This window comes from Cnephaeus nilssonii (assembly GCF_951640355.1).
Source record: "Cnephaeus nilssonii genome assembly, chromosome: 5".
In the NCBI taxonomy this organism is placed as follows: Eukaryota; Metazoa; Chordata; class Mammalia; order Chiroptera; family Vespertilionidae; genus Cnephaeus; species Cnephaeus nilssonii.
Window position 1 is genome coordinate 6101747 of NC_137076.1, and position 19416 is coordinate 6121162.

General features: G+C 44.1%; 2 protein-coding genes across 5 annotated transcripts in view; both read right to left on the bottom strand.

The window, feature by feature from the left end:
• The window catches only part of BBS7 (Bardet-Biedl syndrome 7), a 50440-nt gene extending 44994 nt beyond the window's left edge, over positions 1-5446 (bottom strand). For both annotated transcript variants that reach the window (XM_079772767.1, XM_079772766.1), the window contains exons 1-3: positions 5231-5446; positions 3744-3809; positions 621-683 (exon numbers count right to left, since the gene is read on the bottom strand). In XM_079772767.1, coding sequence (XP_079628893.1) covers positions 621-683; positions 3744-3809; positions 5231-5266 — 165 coding nt within the window. In that variant the 5' untranslated portion in view covers positions 5267-5446. The remainder of the gene's footprint in view (positions 1-620; positions 684-3743; positions 3810-5230) is intronic.
• Positions 5447-10050: 4604 nt separating this feature from the next.
• TRPC3 (transient receptor potential cation channel subfamily C member 3) overlaps positions 10051-19416 on the bottom strand; it is a gene marked incomplete at its 5' end in the record, with an annotated part of 67001 nt that continues 57635 nt past the window's right edge. For all 3 annotated transcript variants that reach the window (XM_079773138.1, XM_079773137.1, XM_079773136.1), the window contains 2 exons: positions 10051-10230; positions 12607-12682. In XM_079773138.1, coding sequence (XP_079629264.1) covers positions 10088-10230; positions 12607-12682 — 219 coding nt within the window. In that variant the 3' untranslated portion in view covers positions 10051-10087. The remainder of the gene's footprint in view (positions 10231-12606; positions 12683-19416) is intronic.

The following is a 19416-nucleotide window of genomic DNA, read 5'->3' on the forward strand; positions in this document are numbered from 1 at the left end:
CAACGGTGCGGGACAGTCACCTCCATGAACACCATGTTACGTAAGCCGCATCGTACAGACTTGCAGGTTTTCCTGCTGGTCCGAGCAGTAGGTCACAATGCTGAGCGGGTCCGGGAGAGCACCACACAGCAAGGAACTGTGGGGCCTCCAGAAGCTGAGACCCACCCTGGCTTACAGACAGCAATAAAGTGGGGCCTCAGTCCTTCAACAGCAAGGAACTGAATTCTGCCAAAACCCTGAGTTTAGAAACAGGATTTTGAGCTCCGGGAAAGAGAAGGCCTGGCTGACATCTCCATTGCAGCCATGTGAAATTTTGAGCCCAGACTCCTGACCCAGAGAAACTGTGAGATAATAAATGTGTGTTGTTTTAAGCCCCTAAGTTTGCGGTAATTTGCTACTCAGCACACAAAACTAATGGACCACCGTGGGCTGCCAAAGGTGTTTTACAAACAGCCGGCAAATGACTCTTGTGCTGTCTGTAGCCTCGTACTTCATATAACTATTTCCCTCACCACCCATTTTTCATTGAATTTTAGAAAGTTTTTAACCTAGGATTATTCAATAAGTGGTGTGTTTCTCTTTTAGAAATTCCTGTTTTCCCCTAAAAATGCTGTACATACCACTGCTTCTCCTTTCTTCATGCCAAAGCACAAAACTACCCCTTCATGATCTCCAATAACCACCTGTAATAGATTGAAGAGAATCTACAATTATTATTATTATACCCTATTAACTATATATGGAGAAAACAATATTCTCAATATATAAATTGTGATTTTAAAAGCAGAAATCAGAAAATCTAGGACACCCCCTCAAAAATTAATCCTCCAAAGAATTATAGAAAAGGCTAACTAGAAGGCCATGGAGTGGTTATGAAAGGAGGTGGTCATATGTTCTGTTCCTACAATGTAAAAGCACAAGAGAATAAGGACAGAGATGGCAGGGAGGTCATTTCTTTTTTTCTTAACTGAAGCATAAGAACATTTCAAAACATTACCAAATAAAGCGGTGACTCACTGATTTGATATTTTTAAACTTGTTTAATGGAAAACTTTTAACATATGCAAATGTACACAGAATAACATAATGAATTCCCATGTATCCATCACCCAGCTTTAACAATGATCAATTATCCAATGTGGCCAATGAATTACTCTGAAATAAATAGAAAGGGAGATTTTAACATCTCTTTCTCAGAAATTGATCAAGAAGACAAAAGAAATAGATTAGAAAAACAATTACTTTTGATCTAATATATAAGCATCCTATATAATAAAATCCTAATATGCAAATCAACCAAACAGTGGATAGAGAGGAACTGTTTTCCTCTTTTTGTGAGGAAATGACCATTTACTATGACATGCACTGACCACTGGGGGCAGACGCTCAACACAGGAGCTGCCCCAGCCTGCAAACCCTGACCGGTGGTGGTGGGGGAGGGGGGGGAGAGGGAGAGGAGGCCAGCAACCAGGCGGCACCAGGCCAGCCAAGGCGGGTGCGAGCAGGGGCCTCGATCACACCACTGATCGGACCTGATCACCGGCCAGGCCTAGGAACCCTACCCGTGCATGAATTTCATGCACTGGGCTTCTAGTATATTTATATATGTAGGAGTGTGTGTGTGTGTGTGTGTGTGTGTGTGTGTGTAAATAAATAAGTTACTCATCCCAAGAATCAAAATATAAATGTTCTTTTCAAGCACAAAATTGGCCTATTAGGATATAAAACGAGTCTCAAATATAGTAATGTTGATATTGTGCAGATTTTGTTCTTAGGCCACTGATTCTTAACTTCTACAGGGGATCACAAACCCCTTTGTGTACTTGATGAAAATGTGGACTTTTTCCCTAGAGCAATGAGCATTCACAAATAATTATGTGCACATTTTCAGATTCATGGATCTTTGAAAAGATGAAGAAACACATAGTTAAGGTTTTGTTTTTTGACAATACACTACTCAATAATTTGTAAAACAATCTATTACAGGGATTCCCAAAGTGGGTTCCTAGACACATGGAAGTCAAAGAGAACCTTTTAGGGAATCTGCCCAGTCAACACATTTTTCTAAGAAAGACTTTATTTTCCTTTTTAATTAGGTTGATATTTGCAATGATGATACAGAACTGGTGGGCAAAGTTAACGGTATCTGACAAGAAATAAAACAATGACACAAAACAATATCAGTAACCTATCTTCATCATCAAATGAGAGTTAAGGGGAAAACAATCTAGTTTCATGTAAGAATGTCCTTGATGAAGCAATAAAAATAATTAATCTTACTAAATATTGACCCTTGAATACATGTCTTTTTAATATTTAGTGTGAAAAAAATAGGAAGTATGCATTAAACACATCTGCTGTATACCCAAAAAGCACTTGTATCATTGTTTGAGTGATGAACGACACTACGACATGTTGTGTGTTTTTTAATTGATTTTTAGAGAGAGAGGAAGGAGAGACAGAGAGAAACATTGACCAGCTGTCAACTGGGGACCTTTAGGTGCATGGGGCAATGCTCAACCAACTAAACCACACCGGCCAGGGCCAAATGTGATATGTTTGATATTCTATAATAAAATGTGTTGCCCTGGCAGACACATACACAATCTGGTACACACAAGTATACACATAAATTATTTCCAAAAAAACAGAATATGATTTTAATAGGTTTACTTATACTATTTACTAACTGTGCATAATCCTCTCTAATAAAAGAGAAACATGCAAATTGACCGAACCTTCACTATGCCCACAAGCCACGCCCACCAGCCAATCAGGGTGAGTTTGCAAATTAACCCAACCAAGATGGCAGTTAATTTGCATATCCAGGCCAGAGCAAAGACTGAAGACAGCATAGAAAGAAGCCAAGCGCTGCAGAAGGGAGCGAAGCTGTGGAGAAGCAAGCAAGCGGGGCGGCGGAGAAGGGAGGGAAGCAGGCGGGGCGGGGGAGAAGGGAGGGAAGCAGGCGGGGCAGCGACCGCAGCAGGAAGCCCTATTGCAGGAATCTTCCTGCAAAGGGCCTCTAGTCTATATATATAAAAGGCTAATATGCTAAGTGTCTGACTGACTGATGGGCTGCTATGACACACATTGACCACCAGGGGACAGACGCTCAATGCAGGAGCTTCAGTGACTTGACAGCAGCAATTCTCAGGTGATGCACCCTGAAACCAGAGAGGAGGGAGCCTGATTCCTTGTGGAGCCGCACAATTCCACCTTCGGCCATGGGTTATGTTGTTGCTGGGGCACTGTCACCCCGAATCTGGTTTACTGCACACTGCGTTTGCGTTACACACCCTGTACAACAGCAACTTTGCAGAGTGCCCTCTCGCACTCAGGGACCCCTTGGGGGATGTCAGAGAGCCGGTTTTGGCCTAATTCCCACAGGCCAGGCCAAGGGACCCCAACTGCTGGAAGGACCCCGGCTCACTCTGCAGATGCTGGGAAGGGACTATGGAGGTTGGCCCTTTTTGCCCAGTCCCGCCCCACCAGCCACCTTCTAATTAATTTCCTTTCAATGTGCACGAGTCCATGCACTGGGTCACTAGTAAGCTTATAATGTTCTAGAAAATGACTGTTTATAAATGTCACTTGGTATTTCAACCTGTGTTCTAATCTAAAGAACTTCATTGCCATTTTCACACTAGCATTGTAAAAAGAACAGCTTACCACTAAGGAAGGAAACACAAACCTCTCCTCTGCTGCGGCTAAGGCGATGTGCAGAAATCGCATCGCTACAGTACCTTTTGTGCAGCGCTGCCTCTGGAGGCCGGGAGCAGCTTCATGGTCTTCTGCGATGTCACTCCCACCTGGAAACACAGCAGCACCCGTGAATGTTCTCTCACCCGTCCCCTAAGTCTCTACATCGGAAATCAGCAGGACCGGCAGGTGCAGGTCGCAGTGAGTTTTATTTTTCACTGCAATGATTAGTGATACAAAGTAATTATTACTATCAGCGACGTACTTGTTACCTAATAAAATATGTCACAAAAGTCAGAACACAGGAAATAACCCCCAAACAATCAAATTTACCTTTGTCAAAATTTATGCTGTCAAGCCAAAAAAAATTTTTTTGTGTGTGACCTTACTGACAAGCTACTTCATGAAAAAATATTTCTAGAAGCCTTCTTTTACAAGTTCATACAGTTGTTAGAGGTTTTGTGTTTTTTTTTGTAAAGGAAATTAAAAATCTTGATTGGACACAGAGTAATTATTAAAAAGGCAACAAAGAAGATTTTTGCTAAAACACCAAATATCCTGATGGCAATGATGTCCAATAAAACTGATGCTGAAGATGGTTTTACAAAAGGTACAGAAGAGGGAAAATGGCTTGTTCCCCGGAACTGTCACCAGCGGTGCACTGAGAGCTGGGGGAGGAGGACCAGAGACTAGTTGGAGAAAACAACCAATCCGGAAAGAATCCCCAGGCAGTGTGATCTATAATGTTATTCTGCATGCCGGGGAGGGGTACTACAGTTTAAAAGCATGTACTTGGATTTGGACTGAAACATAAATCTAGGAAGGGACGTGAAGGACGGCCGGAGGGAGGTGGGGCTGGAGGCTGGGAGCCCAATCCGGAGGCTGTTTCAATTACCCGAGCAACAGGGCGGGGGGACAATGGAGATGAGAAATGGGGCCTATTCGAGGGGCGTTTAATTTAGATGAGCAAGGCAGGCGCGGCGACAGCGGGAGACGGGCGAGAGCCGGCGGGAGCGCTCAGCATAACCCCCGGGCAGGTGACCGGCCACACGAGCACCGCCGGCCGGACGGGCTGGCCGAGCCGCAGGACGTGGAGCAGACGAGGGAACGCAGGCGGCGCCAAGGCTGTTTCTACAGCAACTGCCTCCTCCGAGCCCCGGGACCCTCATCCATCCCAGGACCATTCAGAATGTCCATGGGGATTCGGGACTTGTTGGCCGCGGTCAGGTCGGACGGGCCCGGCTTACAGGAAGGAATAGGGGCGCTCCGGGGAGGGTACGGGGAGACGGGGACTCAGGGTCAGAGGGATCGGGGGTCGCGTCGGAGCCCGCGGCGCCAGCTTCCTTCCCGGACGCCGTGGACCGTCGCGGACGAGCCGGAGCTGCCCGGGAGGAGGGCGACCCGAGGGCAGCTCCCCGCCCCGCATTCGCCACCGGCCCCGCTCCCGCGCACCGAAGTCAGTGGAGGACCGACCGCGGCCTCCGGGCAGCTGGGCCCGCCGCACGGCGCCGCCCCGCCCCGTCGGGTTTACCTGAACGTAATCCGCTCGGTGCAAATGCAGATCCATGACGGCGGCGGGGACGCGCCGGGCACCGCCGGGCAGCGCCGGGCCGGGCCCGCACGGACAGAGATGCCAGACCCCGGGCCTCCAGGGGAAACTGCTCAACAGCTCAACTCTAGTCCCTCGGAGGGGCGACCCCAGCCCACGGCCGCAGTGGGGGATGCAATCGCGGGCCTCAGAGCTACGGCGTCCGGCGTGACGTCAACACGTTCGTGCGAGTGGGCCACCAACGAAAGGAAAGCCACGCCCCTTTCCCAACCTGCTCCAATCAGAGGTGAAAAGGGACTGAGTGTGAAAGGGTGGTTTCCAGGGAGACCGGAGACGCAGTCTTGGCTCCACCCCACCGCTGCCCTGAGCTGCACTTGTTAAGTCTTTTTGAATGAAAAGGACTGATGTGAAGACGGGTACGTTCCGACCTATTTCTCCGACATTGGAAAGGATCCCCCAACGAATTTCACCGTTATCGGCGTTAGCTTATTGCAGCAGTTCTCAAACTTTTGGCTTTAGGATCCCTTTACAATATTCTTACAAACTTTTGAGGGCCCCACAGACCTTTTGTTTATATGTTATCTATTGATATTTACCGTATTAGAAATTAGAACTGAAACTTTAAAAAATGTTTAAAAATAAAATCATTAAATATTTTTATGAAAAATAACATTTTCCAAATCTATTTACTGCCCACCAGGATAGTAAATAGGGGAGTCCCAATTCTACTTCTGCATTCAATCTATTTGGTATATGTGTGTGCTTTTTTTAAGTATATGAAGAAAATTTGATCCAAACTCAACAAGTGGTAGTTTTTGAAAAGTTGGTTGCAATGTGGAATGTGGCTTCATCATACAACATTCAAAAGTTCCATTTATTAATATCACCATGGATTTCATCAGAACATATTTTAAGTATTGGAAAGCTGTCAACCTCAGATGGTGGATACAAATTTTGCAAAACTCTAACTTGTGCATAAAGGCTCAAATTTTAATAATTGGTAAAATATCCATTGTTTTCCTTAAAATGATAGGTTCACTTCTTCAATTCACAAGAAAGTGAATTGAATGCCAAATATCCAAATCCAAATAATCATAATTTGTTAATTGTGCTTTAAAAAAATGTTCCATGAAAAAAAAATGAGTTCAGCTAGCAGCCCAAATATAATCACACCAGTGCTTTTCCTTGAGGGAACTGATGTACTTTGGTATTCAGTAGAAATGATGTATGCATATTGCCCATTTCATCACATAGAATACTTAAAGACACTCAAGAGTAAAGACTTAAAATGAACAATTTTTACTGCTTCATAACACACATTCTTACATGAAACTTTTGTTTCCTGACAATGTGGGCATGACGAATAAGAGATTACTGCTATAGTTTGAAGCCGCTGCTTTGTCTCATGCTTAAGAACCGGCAGTAGCAACCTCCAAGGCTTTTGTACCATCAGTGCAAATGTCAACACAGTGAAAAAGGCAAGTAACATTTTAGTGTTATGAAAATACAGTTTCGAAATCAGAGACCTCCTGAAAAGGCCGCAGGGACCCTCAAACTACTGCTGACCTGTGGGGACCCAGGATCCGACCTAGAGCTGACATTCCTGGACTCCTGTCCATCTACAGAAATACTATCGGTGAGTAAGATACTGTACCTTCCCCAGTTTCTGTGGTCTGCGAGGGAAGAGTTCATGAATGATTGTGAATCAAGAATTAGCCCTAGCTGGTTTGGCTCAGTGGATAGAGCATCGGCCTGCCGACTGGAGGGTCCTGGGTCCGATTCCGGTCAAGGGCACATGCCCAGGTTGCGGGCTCATCCCTAGTAGGGGGCGTGCGGGAGGAAGCCAATCAATGATTCTCTCTCATTATTGATGTTTCTAGCTCTCTCTCTCTCTCTCTCTCTCTCTCTCTCTCTCTCTCTCCCCCTTCCTCTCTGGAATCAATAAAAATATATTTAAAATAATAATAAAAACATATTGATTTAAAAAAAAAATTAAACCCCTGAACCTGATCGGCGTGGATCAGTGGTTGAGCTTTGACCTATGAACTTGGAGATTACGGTTCAATTCCCCATCAGGGCATATGCCCAGGTTGTGGGCTTGGTCCCCAGTGTGGGGTATGCAGGAGGCAGCTGATCAGTGATTATCTCTCATCATTGATGCTTCCATCTCTCCCTCTCCCTTCCTCTCTGAAACAAAAAATAATAATTTTGACCAGAATTGAACCCAGGACCCTTCAGTCCAAAGGCTGATGCTTTATCCACTGAGCAAAACCAGCCAGGGCAAAAAATATATATATATATTTAAAAAGAATTAAACCCTTCAGAAGAGTTGCTTCTTAGGAAGATAAATCATTTCCAACAGAAGAATCTGAGGTTTTGCCCAGGTTCCAAGCTGTTCCAGGTCATTCTTTTTCTGAGGCTAATATAACCACATTAAAATAAATAGTAATGCCTTGAGATGGGTTAGCTCTGTAACAATTTGGGAAAATATATATTAATTTAGGCTCAACAAAAATACAGATAAATTTTAGAAGTAAATTGAAAAATAGACATAGAGGAGCTAGGATAAAACAGAATTGTATAGAACTTAGGGGGTTGGAAGGTTTATTAGGAAGATAGGGCCACCATAACGAAGTACCCTCAGCTGGGTGGCTTCAACAAGAGAAATGCATTTTCTTACAGGATCTCACTGGCCAGGAGCACAAGATCAAGTTGTCAGTGGGGAACCAAACCCATCTCCTGAGGCCTCTCTCCTTGGCCATCTTCAAACTGTGACCTCACCTGTCTTCCTTCTGCGTCTGTGTCCTAATCTCCTCTCCTAATAAGGGCACCTGTCCTGTCAGAGTAAGCCCTACCCTAGTGACTTCATTTTAATGTAATTCTCTCATAAAGCCCCATCTCCAAATTCAGTCGAATTCTGAGGTCCTGGGGGTTAGGACTTCGGCAAGTGAATTTGGGGTGGGGGGAGGGCAGGCACAATTCAGCCCATAACAGGAAGGAAGGTGTCTAATCTGTGTTGGGAGTTCTACAGTTGTGGGAGGCAGGACTTAATGCTGTGAGCTGTGTCTTTATTCAAGACTCCGAGGAGTGTAGGCTGAATGTATCCAGCTGAATTGGACACGTTTCCCCAACCCCCAGATGGGAATATTACTAAATATTCCATTCAAAACGTCCACACTTACAGTCCTAGACAATACTGTAAGACTGACAGTATTGTTGTAATATAGTAGAGAAACATATAACAATGAAAAAATTCAATATTTTATTCAGTTCTGAGGCATAACATTAAATACAGAAAGTTTGAAAAACATTTAAGACAAAGTACTATTAGAATAGCATAAAAGTTAGTGAAATAGTCTACAATGGTAGCAAAAATGTATAAAGTTCTTTTCTTAATTTTTTTAAGTCCCAAGAAGTAGAAATTAAGAAATCATCTTAAAGAGCTTTATGTGGTTCCACTTAATGCTCGTTTTGTCTTCATGTCTAGAAAGCCTTGCTGTGTGAGAGCAATGATCTTAAAGTACCATGTTTTAAACCGGTGTCTGGGGCCTATAAAACTACCCTGGAGTTGTGGTCACAATTCGTATTCCTCTCAGTCTTGATGCAAACAGATGGAACAGGAGGTTAAGCATAACTCTATGAGCCATGGAAGCCTAACGGCAGTAATGTATTTGAGTGTTTCGTGGTCTGTGAAGAGATGAGGGAACTTACTGGCCTGTATCCCCTCTCCTGTGAAAGCCCTGAGGCGTTGTAGATATTACCAGTATTCAGCTCAGTTACACAATAAGCCGAGAACAGATACATCACAACCTGTTTTGTGTAGAAAGTATAAGCGCAATGCTTCGATCAGATCAAGGATGCCAAGCATTGTGAGCAACGGCAAAGAGAGGCCTCAACGGGCAATGACACCCACCCGGTGATGCTTGGACAGACCGCTCCAGGCCCACAGCCACTGCTCTGCCCTATTTCTTCCCAGAAGCATGGCCTCCAGAACGCAGAGGCAGAAATCAGGAGGTCATAACAAAATAACCACCCTGCACCGCCCCCGTAAAACAATTCACCGTCCTGCTGACTAAATTCACATGACTGAAAAACAGCAAATGAACATCTAAGACAGAAAACAGTCTATCCTTTAGAAAAATGTTTAATAAGTTACTTTGAGCAATGCTATGAAACTTCAACATAATGATATTTTCTATTAATCCATTTCATTGTTAAATTCTTCCTCAGGGCTCAAAGGTTCTAGGATTGTTAGTGATGCCAAAAATTCTAAGAAAATCTGATCAAGTCAGAGCTGCTTGTCAGTTGTCTTCAGTTTCTATTTTTTTAAAAACCGCTTCAGCACTTGGACCAGAGAAGGTGCGCTACATAGTGATGGCCTTTTTATTTGTGTTTGTACTTTGTTGGCAGTTCAGTGCAGGCGGTCTCAACAAATTTACTGCGCACCTCCTTTGTACCAGGCACTGTGCTAGGTGCTGGAGACACAAAGATGAGTAAGACATAGTCCCTGTCCCCAAGGAGTTTACTCACAGTCTCTGGGAGGCCCACAGATAGTGCAAAGATGTGGTAGAGTTCATTCTAAAATGGACAAAAATGGCAGCCATCGGGCCTTCCCATACAATATCGTGTCGTGGTTTGTAATGCCAAGGCAGACAAGGCCAATGAAGACCATTTACACGTGATAAAACAGTAAAATCATGAAGACCTAACTTTCGAAGATTCACATGATAAAGGTAGTTAACACTAAAAATGTACACCATGGTTTTTCAAGTACTTCATACTTAGAAATATTATTGCCCACATTTGCGCTATAGTCCAAGCCGCGGTCCAGGCTCCACGTCACTCACACCTCGGCGAGCTGGGGCTCAGCTTCTCGCTGAGCTTATGAATGAGCATGGCTAGCTCCTCCGTCGCCTGGCTCTTGTCCTCCAACAGTTCATAACGAAGGCTGGAGATATCTTGCTTGATTTCTTTTAGTTCGCCTGAAGTATTGGAATTAAAGAAACACAAAATCGGTCATTTTCTCTTTGGATTCAGAAGAGGACAAAGAGTGAAATTCCTACGATATAAATACACTTGCCCCATAACGTCACCAAAATAGATTTTTTTTCCCCTTTAAGACATGTCTGTCTTTAAAAATATGGTGACCTTTGTAAAAAAGCCATAAAAGTAGCCCAGCTGTTTTTAAATAGGAAAGCTCACTGCGGGTACCGTCCTGTGGCTCAGCCAGCGTTGACTGCGGGTGGCTTCCCTGTCCTCTGACCTACAGGCAGGGCCTCCTTCCCGTCCGCAGGAAGGCTCTGGGGTTCCCTCAGCCATGCAGGCGGGCACCTACAGAGATCCTCTCCCGTGGCTAGTGTGGAAGGGAATCCCAGCAGAACAAAATGCTACTAACAATGAGTCAATCTATTTAACAGGCAAAGACATGGAAGAAGTAAATGTAGGTCAAGGTTGAAGCAAGGGAAAGGAAGGAGCGTGTTTATTAGGGAAGGCAATGTCAATGAACGTGGCGTCAAGGAACAACAGATCAGTCTGTGGTGCACAGAGGGTGGACATGTAAGGACGTGAGGAGCAACGGTGAATTAAGGGGTTCGGCCGGGGCACCGCTGGCTATGTGGGCATCATGGGCGTCTCCACAGCAGACTTTTGGCGATTAAAACACAACTGTTCCCAGAACTCAGCGTGGCAGTATTTGGAGCGTATGTCGATTGCAACGAAAAAACTGGATTCTCTTGCAAATGATTGCAATGGAGATAAGCCCTTGATCTTGAAAGCGGAACCGTGAAGCAGCGATTTATCTCGAATCCAAGAAATGATTCTTCAAATGATTGGCACTTTAACAGCTTTTTAATGAGAATCACATGTAAAGCCTACCTTTCACGATCTTTCCTGGCATCTTTGTGATGTTTTTAAAGTACCATTTCTACATTCTTTAATTATATAAAGGTCAGAACCTTTTCATTTTTTTTAGGAATTCTAACTCTTCCCCAAGAATACACACAAGGCATTTCCAGGTTCCTTCGTGGCAGAAAAAGAAAAGAGTGATTCTTCCTTTTGCATCCGGCAGCATAGAGGGAAGACTGGTGAGCTGATCTCACCTGAAACCCAGGCCGGGCCCTGGTGGAGGAAGTGGGTTCTCACACCCTTCAGTGTCATATTTGGACCGGCAGCCCCGTGAACCCACAATGTCCTCCCTACAGAATCCTCCTCCCTCTTTCTGAGTTACGGGGCACTGCACGCCAAGTGTGTTCAGTCTGCCAACTCGGGGAAACAAATTACCCAACCCCTTTGGACTTTAGTCTCCTCCTTTGTAACAGGAGGTGGTTCGCTATGTGATACACTTTCTTGGTTAGAACTTGGTTCACAGCGCCAGTTCTTCAGCCATGTTCCTCCTCTGTGCGGGCTGTGGGAGACGGCTCCTTGTTTCTGATGCTGCCCCGGCCAGCCACGTCCCCAGCACCTCGCTGTGTTTTGTTTTCAGGGAGTGAGGGAACAACTGATCAGATTTCCCAGTCCAGCCCTGTCTCCTTCACTGTCTCTAGGTCCCCGTGACTGGATTTTTGCTGGCTGTCATTCTCATCTTTACAGATTTCTTTTCTACCACTGGATTGACTCGGATTTGCAAGGGTTTCCTTTCCTTAATCAAATACTGGTTTCAAAGCTCAGTAACAGTTTTATTGAGTTTAGCTCTTTTTTTTTTTTTTTCTTAACAGTGCCAACAGGTCTATTGGCATCTGATTGGTGTTGCAAACTATAGATTTGAACTTATTGCTCCAGGTTGATTTCTTTTCAACTCCGGGCATTGGCCTACACCCCAGCCTTTGATGAAAACGTTCCTAGTTCACAACGGATGCCCTGCCTAGGATTTACCTGGAAAAATAGGCACGTTGAAGTAAGGGGCCAAGGAGAAACATGGAAGGCAAGAGAAAAACAGATGGGAAAAAAATGGGCTAGAGGTTTCTTTTTGGACAAGAAAATGAAGATCTGTCTGAAGAAGTGTGGATTCTGTCTCAGGCAACTGTCATTTCACCTGCATCACTGGGGAAATGTTAACACTCATGTGAACTCACTGAAACGCCCATCTTACGTTAATAGGAAATTAAAAGAAAGACGGCAGTCTTCACATTCTAAGAATCAGGGCATTTGGAGTAGAGATAAATTGTCGCTGATTGACATTTTAAAAACTGTTTCTTTAAAAAGATAGCATTTTAGAAATGTAACATAAGATTCTCCTGTCAATCTTGGAAGGACTCAACCTGTTCCCTGAGATTGGATTTTTAAAGGATCCTTCACTATGCCGTTTTCCAAGTTCGTGCACTTAGTTGTAAAAGGTTGTTTCTCGGTTTGGGGATGCTTACCTTCATTCACTTCGTCATTCTCTTTGTCTACTTGTGCTTTCAAAACATACCGCTTTATGAGTCTTTTCATTATCTGCTGTTGGGAAAGAAGAAACGATTCCATCACCAATGGCACCCTGCTCTCCAAAGAGCTTTACATGCCTGCAAAGCAAACAGCTCAGGGGGAGGGGTTTAATGTAACTATTTGCAGGAGAACCCCCAGGTTTCAGAATGTAACCCTTTCCCACCTTTTACTGAGACTGACTGCATACCTCACAAGCATGTCCCTCCATCCCACCCCCAGGGACAGAAGGAGCTTTTCACAAAGGTTCAGTTGGAAGAGTTCAATTCGTGGTTTCTCTTTCCAACACGATTTATCTTTAAGGCGTGTTGACACTACATTGTCATCTATAGACACTACCTTGTTTCTCATTGCTGTGGTTCCTGTTTTTAAACAAAACCAAATCTATGCTCAACAGAGAGAACTTAGAAAATACAGAGAAGAACAACAAAGAAATACACGAAGTCATCAATTATCCCACAATCCGAAGAGAATCTGTTGGTATTTTGGCGTATGTCCTCCCAATACTTTTCTTTAAGTGTTGTACATATACTAATCACTATAGAGATTGTGTTTTATGTTTTTTAAATGCCATATATTCTGTTATATTGTATGCTTTCCTCTCCTAGCAATATATAGTGCAAATATACTCAATCTAAATATATGCTCTTACAGGATAATTGTTTTCCTATATGGAAAAAAATCACCCTGGAGCCCTACTTCATATCATACGCACAAAAATTAATTCCATATGCATCTTAAATGTGAATTCCACATGCATTTAAATTCCTCAAAAGACAGTACAGGAGAATCTGTTTGTAAATTCAGTGTAGAGCTGTAAGTTTTTCAATAAGATAAAAATTCTAATTACAATAGAAAGGATTGATAAATTCAACTTCATTACAATTAAAACTTCTGTTAATAAAGATACCATGAAGGAAGTAGAAAGTCAAGCCACAAACTGGGAGAAAATATAGGCAATACTTGTAACTGGTAATGAATTTGGATCCAAAATATATGAAGAACTTTAATCCAATATGAAAAACTCAACCCAACAGAAAAATGGGCAAAAGAGACATGTGCAGAAAAGGAACCGTGAATGGTCAATAAGCACATAAAACAATCCTCAACTATTTTCTTGGGAAAATGCAAATTACAATGAAAAGGAGATATAATTTCACATCTAAAAAGGGAAAAATTAACATATCTTATAATGGCAAGTGTTGGAAAGGATAAGGATCAATGGAATTTTATACTTTCGTGATTTTATACTTTTTATAAAATTTTATACTTTTTCAACCTTTTCCATCTCATGGTGCACATAAACTAACAACTAAAATTACTAAAATAGGTATGATTTTGACTCATTCACACTGGAGCCATACTTCAGACCATGCACACAAAAATTAACTCCACATATATCTTAAATGTGAATTCCACATGCATTTCAAATTCTTCAAAAGACAATAGAGGAGAATATGTTTATAAATTCAGTGTGGAGCTGTAAGTTTTTCAATGAGATAAAACTTTTGGTTTTATTGTTACTGCTATTACTGTGTTGGCTATTATCATTTTTTAATTTGACAATCTGAGGGGAAAGACATCAGCACCCTGACTAAGTAGTCACGTAGCCCATGTTTTACCGAGTCTTGCGGCACACGGGTTGAAAATCGCTGCTTTAAGGCATGCGTATAGTATAAATAGACCATTTTGACAAACACTTTGGCATTTCCTTTTAGAGCTGAACTTTTGCATGCATAGCCTTTCACTCAGAAAGTCTACTCCTGGTCTAGTACCTAGGGAAGCTTCATACATGTATGTGGACCAAGAGGCATAAACGACGTTTATTGCAATCTTGTCCAAAATAGCAAAATAAAACAGAAAACCATCTAAACAAGTATCAACAGGAGACCAGACAAATCACGGTATGTTACACAATATAATGTCATTGGGGTCACTAATAAAATTGATGAGCCATAGCCACACATAACAATAGAGATGAATCTTAGAAGCATAAATGTCGAATGGAAAATTCAAACTGAATTCACGAAGTATGAAATCATTCTTACAAAGCTCAATAAGAAGCCTACCTGATGCATGTTTGGGATTATCTATATGTGCAATAAGCCTATATTTGAAAAGAAAACCAGAGTGAGAGGATGAGAAACCCCAACCTCTGGCTAGAATTACCTGGCGGCAAGGTGTGGGCCAGGGACCAGATCATGCTATCAGGTAGGAGGTGGCTTCAGAGGTGTGCGGGTAGTTATACCTCATAACTTATTATGTGGCACATATTCTTCTGCACATATCAAATATCACAAAAGATAATGAAGGAAAGAGAAAAAGGGCCTGAACTAAAATGCAGGTACAGTAGGCCCCCCCTTATCCGTGGGGGATTGCCTCCAAGACCTCGCACTAGATGCCTGAAACCACAGGTAGCGCTAAACTGAACATACACTGTTTTCTCCTACACACAAAAACCTATAATAAAGTTTAATTGATAAATTAGGCAATTTCACGGAGAGAAGACTCATTCTTACCATGGACCTTAGCAACCTCAGCATATGATTTTTTTTCTTTACTTATAAAGTAGAGAACTTCCACTTTACAGCTTCTCTCTGTCATATCCAATTGCCAGCATCACTACTCTTGCACTTTGGGGCCGTTATAAAACCAGGGTGACTTGAACACAGGCACTGTGACACCTCCACAGTCCATCTGATGGCCGTGGCGGCCACGAAATGACTTATGGGTGAGAGGTCTATCCTGGACAAAGGGGTGAGTGATGTCCTGGGTGGGACAGAGTAAAATGGCAAGAGAGTTCATCATGCTATTCGGAACACACACAATTCAATTTATGACTTATTTCTGGAAATTTCCATATAATATTTTTGGACTGCAGTTGACGGCAGGCAACTGAAACCTCAGAAAGTGAAACCACTGATGAGGAGGACTACTGTATCGGGAGAATGAAAAATATGTCTCAGGTTTAAAGAAGCAGAAATTATGAACCTAAGTGACCTGTTAGAGGCCAAGGTCAAGTAAAAGGATCTGGGATGATCCAAAGCGTCTGTCACAGAGAATAATGACAGATCAAGAGGCGCTCATGCTATGGAGCAGGAAAAGCCCACCTTACCAGCCACAATAAAATATAAAACCAGTTGGGCTCTGTGGACTCCGGGCCCCAGGACAGACTCACAGTCGGGTGGGCATTAGCCTGAACTCGCTCATTCAAGTACCAAATATTTACTGAAAACTAGCTCTGCGGCCGGTAGTGAGCCTGGTAGTGAGCCAGGTAGTGAGTCAGGTAGTGAGCCAGGTAGTGAGTAAGGCAGTGAGTCAGGTAGTGAGCCTGGTGGTGAGCCATGTAGTGAGTCAGGTAGTGAGCCAGGTAGTGAGCCTGGTAGTGAGTCAGGTAGTGAGCCAGGTAGTGAGCCAGGTAGTGAGTAAGGCAGTGAGTCAGGTAGTGAGCCTGGTGGTGAGCCATGTAGTGAGTCAGGTAGTGAGACAGGTAGTGAGCCTGGTAGTGAGCCATGTAGTGAGTCGGATAGTGAGCCATGTAGTGAGTCAGGTAGTGAGTCAGGCAGTGAGTCAGGTAGTGAGTCGGATAGTGAGCCAGGTAGTGAGTCAGGTAGTGAGCCATGTAGTGATTCAGGTAGTGAGCCATGTAGTGAGTCAGGTAGTGAGTCAGGCAGTGAGTCAGGTAGTGAGCCTGGTAGTGAGCCATGTAGTGAGTCGGATAGTGAGCCATGTAGTGAGTCAGGTAGTGAGTCAGGCAGTGAGTCAGGTAGTGAGCCTGGTAGTGAGCCATGTAGTGAGTCGGATAGTGAGCCAGGTAGTGAGTCAGGTAGTGAGCCATGTAGTGATTCAGGTAGTGAGCCAGGTAGTGAGCCTGGTAGTGAGTCAGGTAGTGAGCCTGGTAGTGAGTCAGGTAGTGAGTCAGGTAGTGAGTCAGGTAGTGAGTCAGGTAGTGAGTCAGGTAGTGAGCCTGGTACTGAGCCTGGTAGTGAGTCAGGTAGTGAGCCAGGTAGTGAGCCTGGTAGTGAGTCAGGTAGTGAGCCTGGTAGTGAGCCTGGTAGTGAGTCAGGTAGTGAGCCTGGTACTGAGCCTGGTAGTGAGTCAGGTAGTGAGCCAGGTAGTGAGTCAGGTAGTGAGCCTGGTAGTGAGCCTGGTACTGAGCCTGGTAGTGAGTCAGGTAGTGAGCCAGGTAGTGAGTCAGGTAGTGAGCCAGGTAGTGAGTCAGGTAGTGAGTCAGGTAGTGAGTCAGGTAATGAGTCAGGTAATGAGTCAGGTAGTGAGCCAGGTAGTGAGTCAGGTAGTGAGTCAGGTAGTGAGTCAGGTAGTGAGCCTGGTAGTGAGTCAGGTAGTGAGTCAGGTAGTAGTCAGGTAATGAGTCAGGTAGTGAGTTAGGGAGTCAGGATGCAGCAATGAACACAGCCCCTACTCCAGTGAAGCCTGACTGGAACAGTTCACTCTGACGGGCGAACATTTCGGGGTTAAAATTAAGTTTAGGGGACAGTGACGGCAGATTCCTATAGAAAGAAATGTATATCGGTTAATGTAGCTTGAAGAGTAAACTATTTTCGACAAGTAGTGCTGAGACAATGGACTATCTCTGTGGAAAGTTAAATTGTGGTCTCCACCTCGCACCATATGCCAAAAAGGAAAAGGAGCCAAATGGACAGAAGATCTAAATGCGACCAGGCTGCCACTAGCAGCTGGGGGCAGCCACCGCTCCTCAGGGCTTGGTGACAATCATAAACCAGTGCTGGACTCACACATACTGCCTCCTCACCCCCACCAGGAAAAAGGCTGAGGCATGGGGGGGGGGAGGTTATTCTCTCCCTTCCCTGTGCAAAGGAGGGGGTGCCCCCCAGGCCAGGGAAGGGGGAGATCCAAGGCAATTACTCAGAGAGATCAGGGTTGCCTAAACAAAAGGGAGCCTGGCATCCCGCTCCCTGTTAAATGTCCATTCCAGCAGACCTGCTCCCGGCAACTTCAGGGAGAAAAGAAGATCCAAGATAAGAGAGAAACAGCCATCGGGTTAGCCTGTGTTTTCATTACTTGTCAAACACACATCTCCACTATGTTGCGTGGAAGTCAGTCATACCCATCAGGACAGTCTGTCCATACACGGGACCAGGACAATGACTATCCCAATGGGAAGGGGGGCAATTGGATCCATGTCCAGTCAGAGCCAGATTTCCAGGCCAGGGAGCTGCGCTGCGCAGAGGGGATGCCGCCCACAGGCTCTTCCAAGCCTTCGCCCGCCCCTCGTGGCCAGCACCCGAGCAGCACGGTGGTGCCTGCCACCCAGAGGACTTGGCAGTGCGGTCACTGCTGGGGCAGGGGTGACGATGCAAGGACTCAGCCACCGCCACAGCTGGTCCCAGAGGCAGGATTTTCTTCTCCCGCTGAGTGAACGAAAGCTGCTTAAACTCGTGAAGCTTCCGTTTCCTCATCTATTTAATGGGGGTAATAAACTCAACCCATAAAGTGTGCAGACTGAGTAATCGAATGCATGTACAAGCAACAGCTCCTGCTTAGAAAAGGTCAGCTCGCCCAGCTGGCGTGGCTCAGTGCTTGAGCTTCGACCCATAAACCAAGAGGTCATGGTTCAATTCCCGGTCAGGGCACATGTCCAGGTTGCAGGCTTGATCCCCATTAGGGGGCGTGCAGGAGGCAGCTGATCAATGATTCTCTCTCATCATTGATGCTTTTATCTCTCTCTCCCTCTCCCTTCCTCTCTCTAATACCAATAAAAACATTTTTTAAAAAAAGGACAGGTTAGCTCTTGTTAGTATTATTTGTAAAGATAAAAATTGAAGATGAAGATGTCTACATTCCCTCGCACAATCTCTCTAAAATATTTATGTACTGTTATCTGAAACCATGCTGGAAAAAGTCTATGAAAACTAACATTTCTGGCCAGGAGGGATGATAATGGAAAAGAAAATGTTTTTTGAAATTCAGGCTCCCTAGAAACACCCTGGGCAAAGCCACTCAGATTAAACTCCCTCGTTGAGGGAAAACAGGAAGCCTATTATCTCCATTTTATCTTTAAGCTGCAGGGAAACTATGGCTACAAGCTGACATTTCCCCCTTCAATATTAGATGTGTTTTCAGCTTTCCACAAAAATCTCTACCTTCCTATTCACAGCTTAAATATACTCATCCACCAAGTCTGAGCCTGTCTGTGAAGCAAGAAGACACCTCATGTCTGATTGAAATCAGGTTCCCCAATGTGAGGAGACCTGGAAATAGTCCATCCCTTAGTTCATGTTGGAAAGATAACACATGTGAATTCCAAAATGACGTGCAGCTCTAACTAGGGGCCAAGGTTAGCCATTTCCACTGTTAGTTATTCTTCAGAGATATTCCAAAAATGCTCTGAATTGTGGCAGCAACGTTAGAATTAGTGTCTCCCAAAGGCGACCACTTTAAAGGAAAAATCCCCACCTAGCAGATTAAGACCTGGAATTTCGTAGGTAAGTCATCTATTATAATCACACTGCATAAAACGGAAATCCATAACAACTAAACCAACTGTTGCTATCACTCATGGAGTCCATAATAAAGAGATTTTATCTAAATATAATCAAGTCCTTTCTGTCAAGTTTGGTTGGTGTCTGTAGAGCTGACTGAGACTTTTTTCTCAGCGTTCCTCTTTTTCTACTATCACTTTTTGGGAGGCACAGATTACGCCACAGGCACAGGGAATTCTCCTTAGAAAATACGAAATGTACAGGATTCTGGAGTCGGCCTTTAGC